General features: G+C 47.2%; 1 protein-coding gene across 1 annotated transcript; it reads left to right on the forward strand.

Annotated features, from left to right (window-relative positions):
- The first annotated feature begins 330 nt into the window (after nucleotides 1-330).
- ZSCAN20 (zinc finger and SCAN domain containing 20) lies at nucleotides 331-13,598 on the forward strand. Its single transcript, XM_016218086.2, has 8 exons — nucleotides 331-371; nucleotides 3,929-4,454; nucleotides 6,932-7,118; nucleotides 7,554-7,630; nucleotides 7,938-8,022; nucleotides 9,399-10,085; nucleotides 11,155-11,580; nucleotides 12,162-13,598. Exons 2-8 carry the CDS (start codon nucleotides 4,038-4,040, stop codon nucleotides 13,418-13,420), a joined length of 3,138 nt encoding a protein of 1,045 aa, XP_016073572.2. The 5' UTR covers nucleotides 331-371; nucleotides 3,929-4,037; the 3' UTR covers nucleotides 13,421-13,598.
- Nucleotides 13,599-14,969: the final 1,371 nt, after the last annotated feature.

The following is a 14,969-nucleotide window of genomic DNA, read 5'->3' on the forward strand; positions in this document are numbered from 1 at the left end:
CGGTCGGGCTCTGTCTCTCGCTTCGCCCCTTCAACAAGCCCCGCCCCTTCAGCTTGAGTGCCCGCCCACTGGACAGTGACATTTCCCGGAGCCTGTGGAAAGGACCGGGATCGCAACAGGCCCCGCCCTCCAGCTTAGAACCTGTTCCGATTTGTTCCGGTGCAGGAGAAGGGGACACATCTATTGGTTGGAGGCGTCTGAAGGGCTGTAAAAGGAAGGCGCCGCTCACCCGCTTTCGCGCGGTTTCTTCTGGGAGTTGTAGTCCCAGACGCTCCATTCCCGGGGTGGCGCCGTTCGGACTCCGCGTCCCAGCATTCCCTGCGCGAACCCTGGAGCACTTCCGCCCCGTTGTGAAGTGGGTGTCTCGGTGGGTGAGTCCGGGTATCGGAGACTTAGGCTCTGGGCAGAGACTTGGGAGGTGATGGTGCCACAGGGGGCCGGGGGAAGGGGAGAGGGGAGAAAGCAGCTTTTGTGTAAGGGTCGGGGGTTGAGGGGCGGTCAGAGGATGAAGCGTCCGGAGATGGGAAGGGTCCCAGAGGGATTGGGGCTGAGGAGGGAGAGAGAAGGCCCTGGGAGCGAGGGTGGCCTTAGTCCGTAGGCGAGGACGCGGAGAGAGGTTCTGGCGGTGGGAGGGTCGTAGAAGGGTCAGGAGACCACAGAGGGAAGGATGCAGGCAGCTGGGGCCCTGGCAAGGAGTGAAGATAAGAGGGCCTGAGCTGGAAGCCCAATCTTAAAAATAGTGGACTGGCCTCTACCTGCGCACCTAGAACAGACATCTGATTGATGCCCCCTTACATTTTCTCTAATGCTCGTGACTTCTGGAATCCAGTGGGTGGGACTGGCTATTGTCATCGGCCCTGCGCCTCTTTCCTTGTGCCTGATGGAAGTGAGTGGCACTTTACCCAGGTGCCCTCTGATTTTTTGCAATCTTCCACGTCCAGGGATCTTCAGATCTTTCCGTTTCCTAAGTGTGTCTTGAATCTGCCCTTTCCTTTGTAGGATTTTTGCTGAAGCCTCCACCTTTTCACCACCCAGCGGGGACAAGTACAATGTAGCTACTGTGTGTGCACTGATGTGTTTGCATCACAAACCTGATGGTGCCTTCTGCTTTAAAAACTTTCATTGGCGCTCATCACGGATAGAATTAAGTCCAAACACCTCAGCCTGATATTCAGGATCCTTCATAAACTACTTTGCAGCCTCATCTTCATGTACCCCACACTCCAGGGCTGCCAAGGTTTTCCCTGTTTCTTGGGGAGGCCCTTTGATTTCCCACCATTACATATGCTGCTCTCTCTGTTTAGAATACACTCTCTCCCCTCCCCAGTCTTTGCAAAGAGCACTATTCTTTCTTCAGGAACCAACTCAAATGTTACTTTGTTCAATTGCCTTAGGCAGATAAAGTTCTGCCCCCCACCCCCAGCTCCTGCAAAACTCTTACTGCATTTTCCACATTTGATCATAATTGTCTGTGACTTTTGTGTGTGTGTGTGTCTCTTTCACTAGACTGTAAGCATCTCCTGGACACGAACAGTTTCTGAGTCACCCGTTTCCTCATTGCCTAATAAATACTTGATGAATGTGTGAATAAAGACCATCCAGGGTGAGCTTTGCTATACCAGGCTAGAAAAGTGCTACTTCTGGTGGATTCCCAGGGGCATGAGTTTTACTCTTTGGCCTATTAAGGCTGTTTGCTGGAAGCTGACTCAGTGCCTATGGGAGTTTAAGGCAGGGGTGGCAAGTACATGGAATGTGTGCTGCCACTTCCCCTTCCTGTGTCTGGCAGACATAGCTAATTGGTCACAGCACATATTCATGTGGGATTCAGGGTTCTTAGCACAGTTGAATGAAGTTGGTGCTTTAAGTGAAACCTGTTTGCTTTCTTTGGTTCATGCCCTTAAATGTGAGGTCAGGGTGCTTAAGCAATAGCTTGGACCATCAGCCAAATGAGCTAAAAAGCCTTCAGGAACTCCCGGTTTTTTTCTCTTTGGAGATCACAGAACAAGTAGCTACAATAATGTAGGATAACACGTATTAGAGGTACGTGCTTAGGGAACACAGGATTGGGGAGGTGAATCTTGGAGAGCAGGGATGGGGCAGGGTATGATAGGAGCATGTCAAGGAAGTTTTAACAGATGAGGTGACATTGAGCTGATAGCTGAAGGATGAGTAGGAAGTTGCCAGGTGGCCATGAGTTGTGTTCTTACCCTCTCCCTAAGAGTGAGGTCTTTAGGACATGCCTTTGTTTTTCATCACTCGTGCCTTATTTCTAGACAGTGCAGTCAGATGGCCTGAAATCAAAATACCACCCTCTCTCCATTCTCAATTCCCTCCATTCTCAACCTATGTCATTCCCACGTGGAAGCAGCTGATAGCATTTTTTATGTTATCTTGTTGGGAATGACACAAGGGCTCATTTTCCCAGATAACCCAGATTGAGTGTGGTCTTCATTGTGTAAAAGAAGCAGCCCCAGACCTTCACTCAACAAGCATTTACTGAGAGTCTCCTGTGCTTAGTGTATCATGCTTACTGTGGGTGTGGGGGAGGGAAGGGTGTGAAAAAAAGAGAAATAAGCAATATCCCTTACCCCGCGGAGGCTGTAATCTCTCTGGGGACACATATGTACACCACCCCCTCTGATACAACCTAGAAAGTGGCAAGTGTCATAGTGATGGAAATAAAGAGGAGAAAAGAATTCCTCTGGCATGAGTAAGGTCATTTGGTCATTTCTCTTTTAAATCTATTCGCACAGAAAGGGCTTAATTATAATCTTTGCTTCAGACACAGCCCCATCATTAGTTGACCATTACTTCACTGTTTATTGAGTGCTTCCTGTGTGTGCTGAGCACTGTGCTAGGTCCCTCAGGAAGCCTATGATCTAGTGGGTGGATAATTATAAAGTATGATCTGGTTAATGATACCGAAAACATAAGGTGGCATGGAAGCTTGCAGCTGAGGACTGAATCTTAGAAATAGGTAAAGAAAGGGAAGAGACTTCCCAAAGGAGACCCCACGTGGTTCAGAGGGCAGCAGGATGCGGGGGCTGCAGGTCGTGCAGCTGAAACACCGTCACTGGTGGGAGCACGGCGAAGAAAGAAGATTTGGGCAAGGTTTGCATTTGATCCTGAGGGAAATGGGAGGTCACTGAAGGGCGTTTCACAGGGAAGGGACATGGTCAGATTTTGATCCAGTCCAGTTCTTGTGCAAAGAATGGGCCGGGGGTTAGGGTGAGGGGAGTGGAGGCAGGGACCTGAGCTAAGATGCTGATCAAGTGATAAATGTGATGATTTGCTGGACCACGGTAATGGCAGTGGGGATGTAGATGGTTAGAAGGCCAAGTGGACACAGTTTTTGACCCACTGAGTTTGAGGTGCCTGAGAGACAGTCAAGTGGAAATGTCTTGCAGGTGGTTGGATTTGGGGCTCTAGAGGTCTGGAGAGAGGTCCTGGCTGCAGTTTTGGGAGTCACAGAGATGGTGAAAAATGCCAAACGAGTAGGATGACCAAGGGGGAGTACAGAGTGAGAGGGGGACTTTGCAAGGAGAGCACTTTTACTGAAGACTAAAGCTGTAAGGCCCAGGAAGAAAGGCCTTCTGGAGGGGGTGATATTTGGATCCCAGCTTGAGGGCAGGTCAGACTTTGGACATGTGTAGAGGGGGAATGGCTGTGCTGGGACCAGGTCACGGAGGCCTCGATGCCAGGCTAGGCATTTCGCGTGTCCCAGAGGATTTAATTAATACTGTGCTGTCTTCGTCCGGTGTGCTGGCTGCCGCTGTCGGTGTGAGATTGTGGTCCAACTCCCTGCTTATGGGACAGGGGTATCGCTAAGCACCCCCACCCCATGCAGTGGCAATGGTGGGTGTGGGGAAGGGAGGAAGGTGAGGCTCGTGGTCCTCTTGCTCACTCTCCTTTGTCTTTCTGCCATCAGAGCCGAGGAAAGCATTTTCTCTCCAGGAGCCCCTTGAAGGACATACCATAGATGCAGGAAGACGCTGGGTGAGGACAGCCCAGCTGTAGTGAGGCATCCAGGACAGAGCATGGCTGTAGCCCTGGAATCCCGGGCCCAGGCCTCTCCGCAGCCAGAGCTTGAGGAACTCCTGATTGTGAAACTGGAGGAGGATGCCTGGAGATCAGAATCCAGACCCCAGGAGAGCAACCGCAGCGCTGTCCCTGGCCCCGAGGCCTCCCGCCAGCGCTTCAGGCAGTTCCAGTACAGAGATGCGTCTGGACCCCACGAGGCCTTCAGCCAGCTCTGGGCGCTCTGCTGTCGCTGGCTGAGGCCAGAGGTCCATCTCAAAGAGCAGATCCTGGAGCTGCTGGTGCTGGAGCAGTTCCTGACTATCTTACCCAGGGAGGTCCAGGCCTGGGTGCAGGCGCGCCACCCTGAGAGTGGCGAGGAGGCAGTGGCCCTGGTGGAGGACTGGCACCGAGAGGCCCGGGCTGCAGGACGGCAGGTGAGGCAAAGAGTCTATTCCCCAAAAGTGGGTCAGGCAAGGCAGTGGGGCTGTGACTAGGTTAATAATTACCAAAATAATAATAATTATTGAGTAGTTGACATTTATTGAACACTCCTATGTACCAGGCATTGTTCTAAGTGCTTTCCATGTATTAACTCATTTAATCCTTTCAGCAATTTAATGAGATAGGTACTATTATCCTAGTTTTACCAGTGAGGAAACTGACGCAGAGGAAAGGTGGGTAATTGCCTCTCGTTCACAGATGGGTAGAGCCAGGATTTGAATTCAGGCAGTTTGACTCCAGCACCAGCATTCATAACCACTGATCTTTTTACTGTCTTCAGTTTTGCCTTTTCCAGAATGTCATATAGTTGGAATTATATAGTATATAGCTTTTTCAGAGTGGCTCCTTTCACTTAGAAATATGCATTTAAATTTCCTCCATGCCTTTCATGGCTTGTTAGCTCTTTTTGTTTGTTTTTAGCGCTGAATAATATTCCATTGTCTGGGTACAGCACAGTTTATCTGCTTTCCCACTGAAGGACATCTGGGATGTTTCCAAGTACTGTCAGTTATGGATAAAGCTGGTACAGACATCTGTGTGCAGGCTTCTGTGTGGGGCACAGGCTCTTTCGATGGATTCTTTATTCTTCCCGACCCCAGCCAGCCTGTTCCTGGTTTTTTCCTCCTCAGTGTCGCTTGAATGTGCTTCTTTCTGTGTCCGCTGTTCCCGTCCACGGAATCAGAATCTTTCCTTGGGCCTGGCAGTCATTAAAGAAGCTGGGCTGAGAGTGAGGATTGTTATGGGGTCTAGTCACACAGTTCCTCTGTAGACTGTAAGATCGTAACTATAACAAAGTGAGTTGTGTTTTTTAACCGTATAAGAGTGTTGATGAGCAGATGCTTTCTCCCTGTGAAGCATGCAGGACGCTGATGGATCTCATTTGGAATGGCTTTGATTCTCATGGCCCATTCCTGTATAGCTTTTTAATGGTAAACATCCTCCTGTCTTGGAGATCAGCCAGAAGGTTTTTTGGAGATAAGTTTAGCAAAATCAATACGTTGATGAAGATGGATATTATTATTTTGAGTCAAAAAATAAGCTTCAGAGCAATGTATATAGTTGCTACCTTTTGTGTAAAAATGGGGAAGAAATAATAATATATATTTACAGTTGCTTGTCTGTAAAGAAACTCTGAAAGGACACAGAAGAACAGTGGTTACCTGTGTGTGTGGGGGGGTGTGGAACAGAGATGGGGCGGGGGTATTTTTACTGAATATACCTTTATGTATATTTTCTATTTTTGAACCATGTGAGTATTGAGGATACCTACTGAAGAAATTGAAATACACTTTTTTAAGTGGGGTGTGCCTATCAGGCAGTTGAACTTGTTATATTGTTGGTGTTTTAGAGCCAGGAAATAACATCTCAGCCTCCACCTCTGAATTTGCAACCAACAGAGAGAGAGAGAGGGAGAAGAAATTAGTTTTATGATTGATAATGCTGAGTTGGGTAATGCCATCTAATACCATCTCTTAATTATTGCCTTTTATTTTATATATATTCTCTATATCTCTGAGTACTTTTTTGCCTGAACTTCTACACTGAAATTAAAATGGTCTCTTTGGTTTTCCTTTTGAGTCACAGTCCCTTATCTTTGTGTATCCTTCTGTTTTAAAAGTAGATGTGCCTTTCCAAAACTTTTTCATTTTAAAATTCCATCTGTAATTCTTTGTCCTTTCTTTTTCTTTTCTTTTTTAAAATATTTTTTTTTTTTTTTTTTCAGAGAGAGAAAGGGAGAGAGAGAGAGAGATAGGAACATCAATGATGGGAGAGTCATTGATCAGCTGCCTCCTGCATGCCCCCCACTGGGGATCGAGCCCGCAACATGGGCATGTGTCCAGACCAGGAATCGAACCTCGATCTCCTGGATCATGGGTCGATGCTAAACTGCTGAGCCACTTTGGGTGGGCAAGTCCCTCCTTTTTCTTATACTCAGTTTTAAATTTTCTTTGTCTTCAGCAGGACTACCTAGAGTAATTACACCAGAGTTATAGTCGTATCTGTTTTTATGCTTTTCTTTGCTTTTTAAATGTATGCCTGGTAACTTTTTTTGGATAACTTTAAAGTTAAACAACTTGTTTTTGATGTTGAGAGATTATTTTTTAATGTCATAAAAATTTTACTTAATTTATCTCTTTACGATTCAAAAATGTTTTGGACAGTAGTGGCCTCATTGAGACATTTATATAGCCTCCCTGTGCTGAACAAGCCAGTAGGCATTAGTTGGTATAAGTGCTGGTCTGTTTACTGCTGTCGGTCTGATGGCTTTATCATACTTTGAACCACCTTTGGGTCTTAAAAAGAGCCTGTTGACCTCTGGATCACAGTTATGCTCAAAAGAACATTTCCTGCCTTACCAAAATTGGTCTTATTGAACTGACAGTTGGGAATTTTGGCTGTCTGTGTGCAGGAACTGGAGTTGTGTGGAGAAGAGACCAGGTCCTTAAAGGCAGTGCCAGAATCTCAGAGTTTTCAGCGGCAATCAGCGGAGCACTGGCCCAAGAGACAGCCCCAGAGGCAGTGGGTAAGGAATCCATGCCCTGATCTTCCCAAGCATCTGGACACGAAGATGGCGTCCCAGGCCTTGAAAGAGAGTGGTGAGTGCCACGAATCAGGGAACATTAAGGAAGAGGGCTGAGAAGGGTGGTAAGGAAGGGTACACGGGGAGGCAAGGGACAGATAGTGCCTGATGGACACACTGAGAAGCAAGCAGGTAAGGAAGCACTGCAAAAGAAGATGAAGCGCCCAGTGATGTCAGCCCGTTCCCTCCAGAGCTGAGTCACGCAGCAGGTTCAGGCGGGGACTGGGGCGAGGTGGTGATCATAGGAGTTCTGGGCTGGCATCTCACACATGGCACATCACTCAAGGTAGCTTAGGAGCTAGACACTAGGAGGGAAGGAAAAGGGGAGATTTGCACTGTCCGAGGGATAGTCTCAGTTGACCCAAGCATGGCTTTTGGAAGGGTGGGCCCGAGCAGGGGTGGTTCTCTGGATACCAGAGCTTGGGTTTCAGAGACTTTTTCTTCTCCTCAGCTGTCCTCACTCCCCGAGTCCCTACTCTCCCAAAGATGGGGAGCATTGGAGATTGGGAGGCGACAGCTGAGTCCCAGGTAAGCTGTTCTTTTTCTCCTTTTCTTGTCATTACTTCTCCTGTGCTTTTGCCCTTTTGCTCCAGTTCTTTCTCTGTGGCCTCCCCTCAGCAAAAGGCCACAAGGTGCAGGGTGTTAGTTTCTGCCCCTGGCCCCCAGTCTGCTGGGCCTCTCCTTGGTCATGCTGCTCCTTACGATGCTAGACTCACACACAGTGTCCCTGTATTCTCATTATCTTTCCCATTATCTTTCCTGGGGCCCAGTAGAGTTCCCAGGCTGTTTTCAAGGGTCAGTGACATTTGGGGTCCTTCTTTTGTTCATTGCACAGGAAGCCCTGGGTCCCGGCAAACGTCCCGAGAAGGAGTTTCGCAAGGTTCCCCCAGGAGACAAGTATGGGAATGGCATGTCCCAAGGTAAGGAACTGGTACCCTCTGAAGATGATGTTGGGTTTCTGTACACTCAGTTCCCAAAGAGCATTTCATCACTCCCTAAGGCTCGTGCCTCTGTGAAGTCGAAGGAATTTCAGACACACGAAGAAGACAAGCTTTTTGTAGCCAACAAGTGGTGACAGGGATGGAGTGTAGGGAGTGGAGTCAGCCCAGGTAAAGGCTGGCAGGTTGGCTTCCAAGAGCCTGCCCTCTCAGGGCTCATTCCCTTCATTTCCTCAGTACATTCACCACGGTGCAGGGGCTAGACCCTCCCTGCTGCCACAGAAATCCAAGGTTTTCACATCAAACAGGATGTATCCCTCGGGGGCAGACTGAGTGAACTAAGCCCGTGAGACTAAAGCCCGTGAGACTAAACCTCAGGGCTCAAAAGGCTTGAAGCCCATATGACCAGCGCAGACTCCTTTCTCTGTAGGCACATCTACACAGGAAGCCAAATAATAATGAACCACTTCCCATTGGAGCTTGGGAGTTAGACATGTGAGTGAGTAAAGTAGAAGAGACAGTGATAGGTCTGACTCATTCATTCCAGTAAGGTAAGGCTCTAGAAGCTTACTGGCCCCTCGCTTGATGGCGTGAACCCCCCCCCCCCTTTATATGTGATACCTGGTAAAAATAGCGTTCAGAGGAACAAACTTTGGGAAATGCTGAACTAGATCATCGTTAGGCCTCTTTAGCTCTAAACTCTTCTTCTAGTTTTCTTCAAATTTTATTTAATTAAAGGCTTTCTATTTGTTAAGGTTGGGAGCTACTGGACAGCAGTCCTTTAAATGTAACTGTTATAAAAAAATAAAGAAATTTGTTTTCTCACATTATTTCACAAGTCCAGAGGAGAGTATGCTCCAACCACAGTACAAATTGGCTCAGCAATGTCATGGGTTCTTCCTTTCTCTGCTCTGCCATCTTCAGTCTCAGCTTTATATTAAAGCTATTATGTGTCAGAGTCAAGAGATAGATGCTAATGGCAGTTGCGGCCACAAGTTTTCCTAGTAAGAGAGATTCACACCACATACAGAGAGAGAGAGATCTGTCCTCCAACCATTGAATTAATTCTTATTGGGCCAGTTTAAATCACATGCCCATCTGTGGACCAGTGACAGTGACTTTTTTGTATGATGTATTTCATTACAACAGAAAAGCAAATGAACAAAGCAAACAGGTCAATGAACATTTCTGATAAAGTGATCCTGTTACCCCTGGTTACCTCCCTCTAAACCCCCCAACCATTTGATGGGATTAGCGTGGGAATTTCTCGTTAGCCTCTCCTAGGGAAACATGTTTCAGGGACATTTGGACACAACTCTGCTCAACAAAACATTCTATCATTTCTTCTTTTTATATAGGAGTTCTAGTTTCAAAACCAAATATCATCTCCCATCGAGAGCAAGGACCAGAATTTTGGGGTCCTAGTCTTATAAATTCTGGAAAAAGGAACACTACAGATTACAGCCTCGGTAACGAGCAAATAAAACCAGCCCCAGCACTGGCCTGGAGGGACTCAAAGGCCTGGGAGGAACAGTACCAATGGGATACGGAGGACATGAAGGTGTCGGGTGTGCATTGGGGCTATGAGGAGACGAAGACTTTCCTGGCAATTTTGAGTGAGTCTCCTTTCTCTGAAAAGCTCCGGACTTGTCACCAGAACCGCCAGGTGTACCGGGCCATTGCAGAGCGGCTGAGGGCACGGGGCTTCCTGCGGACATTGGAGCAGTGTCGCTACAGGGTCAAAAACCTCCTTCGGAATTACCGGAAAGCCAAGAGCAGCCACCCACCGGGTACCTGTCCCTTCTATGAGGAGCTGGAGGCCCTGGTGAGGGCTCGGACGGCCATCAGAGCCACAGACAGCCCAGGAGAGGCTGTGGTACTCCCCAGGCTGGGGGATAGTGATGGAGAGATGGAAGAGCAAGAGGAAGGGAGCTGGGAGCCAGAGGAGACAGTAGAAGACTGTAATGGTGATGACCTGGCCTCTGGCCAGTCCATTCAGGGGCCCAGGATTCCAGGGGGTCCAGCTCTATTCCAGAGTCGTATTGGTAAGAACATAGGCATTTAATTGGATCCAGACTCCAACCCTCCTATTATCCAAACTCTGCTCCCTAAGTTCAGTCTACTAAGTTCTAGTAGATTGGTGCTACTAGAGTAAGGCACTAAGTTCCTTCACTCATCCTCAGACTCCTACTGTCTTCTCCTATGACCAATTCTCAGTGTACAAGTTTTCTTAGCTATAGAAACAGCCACTTTTAAAATCCTAAGGGACCTTAAAGAGCTAATTCAGTATTTCCCAAAGTGTATATAAGGATGATCATAGGTGTTGCATGAGTACACTTTTAATTTTAATATGTATGAACACATTAACTATGATTTCATAGGTAGTAAATTTAGGTAAAAAAAGATTTTGAGTGAAATATTTAACAGAGCAGAAATCAGGACAGTACATAGTTGAATAATTGGTGTTTGGGAAACACCCAAATGATTGTAAAAGTGGGAACACTGAAACCTAAGAGATTAAGTGTCTTATCTCAGGATCAAAGGGAGGCAGGGGCAGAGTCGGGGTAGAGCCCAGGGCTCCAGCCTCCACCGTGCTGCTTTCCTGGCTGCATCATGTACCTGCAGAGGAACTGAGAAGAGAACGCTCCCTTCCACTAAAGAGGAAAGAGCATCCTCAGCTGGACTGTAATGCAAGATTATTTGACTCTACTCATGTCTTTAAGTATTCTTAGTTCCCGTATTTGTTAAAAGGAAAATTCATGAAAGGATATATATTGAATGGATATAGAGAGAGTCTCTTGTATCCCAATTATAGGCCTTAGTTGGACCAGTCAGCTGAAGCCAGGGGAGTGGGGTCACCTGGTATAATAGGGCCACCAAAGTCTTCCGCTTTAGGCAAGACTCTTAAGTGTTAATAGAAGGGATTGGGGGTGGGAAGCTCTGGCACAGTCCTGAGAGGCAATGGTATATTCTTCGTTGGTGCCCCAGGTGCCTGGACAATTTCTGAGGTGCCTGTGTTGTAGGCATTTAGCAGGGCAGGTGACCTCAATCCCTGATGACCTAGGCAAGTCCCAGTAAATCTCACAATTCTGACCTCTTCACTCCTGACAGCAGGTGTGCACTGGGGCTACGAGGAGACCAAGGCCTTCCTGACCATTCTCAGTGAGTCCCCATTCTCTGAAAAGCTTCGTACCTGTCACCAGAACAGCCAGGTGTACCGGGCCATTGCAGAGCGGCTGTGTGCACAGGGCTTCTTGCGGACACTAGAGCAGTGTCGCTACAGATTCAAAAACCTCCTTCGAAGCTACCGGAAAGCCAAGAGCAGCCACCCACCAGGGACGTGTCCCTTCTATGAGGAGCTGGATTCACTGGTGAGGGCGCGGACTGCGGTCAGAGCCATAGGGACCATCAGAGACGTAGCCGGTCTCCCTATGTCTGGGCAGAGCAGTACAGAGGCTGATGACCAGGAGGCCTGGGATGAGATGGCAGATGAAGATGTCATCAAACCTCCAACCCCATGTCCTAAAACCCCAGACACTGGTAAGCATGGAGTAATTAGATGTGCACAAAATCTGCAAGCATGCAGATAGATTGAGGGAGCCAGGTTCGTTATCTTGTCTCTGGACTAAAACAGAGAATGGAATTGAATAGGAGAAGGATTTGTACTTTGCTCAGATTATGTCTAGCTCAGCATAATCCTGTAAATGATAGAAGCAGTCAGGTCTAGATTTTACTGGATTCATTGGGGCAGTTATATAGAGAGTTTATTTAATCTCATATGACAGGATGTACTGATTGTACTAGAAGAAGGTGTTCATTATAAAATAGTGGGATAAGGGAGTTGGCCAGGGAGGAGGGCTGGCTGGTTGGTTGGGGCTCATGGCTCCCTTGGTAGGGTCACCAGGTCCCAGACTCCGTTCCTCAGCTTTGCAGGTCAGAAATGAATGTATGCACCAAAACTTGATCAATTTCATGGTAGTCACATTTGTAAGATGTGACATTATAAAATATAAGAACAAATTCATGTTAGCCAAGTTCAAAAGACACAGGACACATATGTATAAATAAATAAACACTAACTAATAAATGAAAAAACCCTACATCTCTGTCCATTCTTTCAGGTTTTGAGATGAGGCATGAGGATGAAGACCAGAGTTCAGAGCAGGATATTTTTGAGGATCTGCCTGGAGCATTAACAAAATGTACTACAGAAGTTGTTTGCCACCCTCACGATTGGGGGGATGACAGTGAAAATGAAAATGAAAGTGATGAGCAGTCAGGAAATCCACCACAGGAACAGTGGGAAGAATGTTCTTTTGAAGGGGACTTAGAAAAACTTATTGACCATCAAGGCCTGTATCTTGCAGAGAAACCCTACAAGTGTGACACGTGTGTGAAAAGCTTCAGTCAAACCTCCCACTTCAGCACCCATCAGCAGACACATACAGGTGAGAAGCCCTACAAATGCCTCAGATATGGGAAAAGCTTTAGTGACCACTCCAACCTCAATACCCACCAGAGAATTCACACTGGAGAGAAGCCCTACAAATGCCTTGAATGTGGTAAAAGCTTTAGTGACCACTCCAGTCTTGTCACCCACCAGAGAATCCACACAGGAGTAAAGCCCTATAAATGTGGGGAATGTTGGAAAAGCTTTAACCAGAGCTCAAACCTTCTGAAACATCAGAGAATCCATTTGGGAGGAAATTCTGACCACTCTAGTGAGCCCAGGGAAAACTTTGGCCAAAGCCCATCCTTTAGTGCTCACTGGAGGAGCCTGACAGAAGAAACATCTCCAGAACATCCTCAAAGTGCCAGTAAGAACTTGAATTCTCCTGGACCGCACAGCACCAACTCAGGGGAGAAACTTTATCAGTGTTCTGAGTGTGGAAGAACCTTCTCTAAGAGCTCGGCCCTCATTAGTCACCAAAGAATCCATACGGGAGAGAAACCATATGAATGTGCTGAATGTGGGAAAAGCTTCAGTAAGAGCTCCACATTGGCTAACCACCAGCGAACCCACACTGGAGAGAAGCCGTATAAGTGCATGGACTGTGGGAAGTGCTTCAGTGAACGCTCTAAGCTCATCACACACCAGAGAGTACACACAGGAGAGAAGCCCTACAAATGCCTAGAGTGTGGAAAATTCTTCCGTGACCGTTCTAATCTCATTACTCACCAGAGGATTCACACGGGAGAGAAGCCTTATAAGTGCAGAGAGTGTGGGAAGTGCTTCAACCAGAGCTCCAGTCTTATTATTCACCAGAGAATCCACACTGGGGAAAAACCCTATAAGTGCTTGGAGTGCGGCAAAGACTTCAACAATAGCTCCCACTTCAGTGCCCACCGGAGAACCCATGCAGGAGGGAAAGCATCGTAGGAGACAACGCATTGTAGGAGACAACTCCCTCCACAACAAAAGAGATACATGTTTATTTACATCTCCCAAGATTATAAGATGTATGGTAGAAACAGTCCCCATTTTTAAGCTTGGTGTATACCCAGGGAAATTATCTTGATATAATCCAGGTAATTTGGAAGTGAATTACAAATGCTAAGGATCCAGATTTGAAGGCACTTTTCTTAAGTGTGATTTGTTTTTCTCCTGTAAAACAATCTCCACTCAGTCCTCAGGCTGTCCTTACATTTGCTGTTAAGGGCTTTATCAGCATTTGAGCCATACTGGTAGCTTAGGGCATTAGAGGCAAATCAGTCATCTTGGGCAGTGATTCCAAACCTCGCTGTGCCTTCACACCATCCATGTGTACAACCCCCCTCCCCGCCCCCCCATCAGCACACATCAGATTTTTCTGCATGGCAGTTTTTAGTTAGGACCTATCCTCAGAGGAGAACTTTGAGACCCGGTGAGAGAGGGGCCTAATTGAGAATCTGGCCTAGGGCAGGCCACTGTGAGCTTAGCAAAAAGTAGGAAAAATAGTTACACATTACTCGTATTACTAAGTCATTGTTAATAATAGCAAAAATAGCCAGTATTTATTGTTTCCTCTTCGGCAGGCTCTGTGCTAAGTGCTTTATACACATGATCTCATTTAATCCTCACAACCACCCCAGGAAGTAGGTACTAATATTCTCCTCATTTCCCAGAAAAGAAAAACAAGACTTGGGAAAATGAAGTAACTTGCTTGGGTCACACATCTGAAAATGGCTGAGGCAGGATTCAACCAGACCTGCCTGCCCAGAGCCTGAGGTGTTCTTACCACCACAGTAAATCCCCTCTCATGTTAGGGCAGGTAACTCAGACCAGGATCTCAAAGCACTGTGTAGACTACACGTCCTGTTAAAATTCCCAGTGAATTTTCCCAAAGATGAAAGGTCTTGGGATATTGAGAACTGGCATTATGCTTCGAACAAGGATGAGTGAATTTCCATCTTTACAATAGCATAGGTGAAAGAAACATGTGAGCTGAGGTTGGGGAACACATGTAGCCAAAGTGTATTTCTTCCAATGAGACACTGCTTTGGCTAGGGAAAGGGGAGTTAAGAATTTCCCTTTTCTTGGAGAGCCAGTCCTGCTTCTTGTTACCTTTGGGTAAATTGTTAGTTTAAACGTTACAGAAACCTGGGCTTCCTCACCAGTGTTCGCTCATCCCTCTGTTGTTGCCTCCCTGGCCCCTTTCCTCTTGGCATGGTAGAAGCTTTGTTCCTGTTCCCCAGGTCAAGACTGAGGCGGAAAGGAGGTGGCAGGAGTGGGTGAATGTGCCGTACGCTACTGAGAGGGCTTTGAATATGGTCCTAGCTGAGCCATCTTGTCCCAAGCCTACCCCATACTTTCTAAATGTTGGCCGTTAAGACCAGGCTGCCCTGCGTCTTTATGCTCCAGACTCTGTCGTAGCCCTGCTTCTCCACTGCTCCATCCACTACGTTCAGTTTGTGTCTTTACCACTGTGTGGATGCTGGTGACTCCCAGA

Source organism: Miniopterus natalensis, chromosome 9 (genome assembly GCF_054644295.1).
Source record: "Miniopterus natalensis isolate mMinNat1 chromosome 9, mMinNat1.hap1, whole genome shotgun sequence".
NCBI lineage: Eukaryota > Metazoa > Chordata > Mammalia > Chiroptera > Miniopteridae > Miniopterus > Miniopterus natalensis.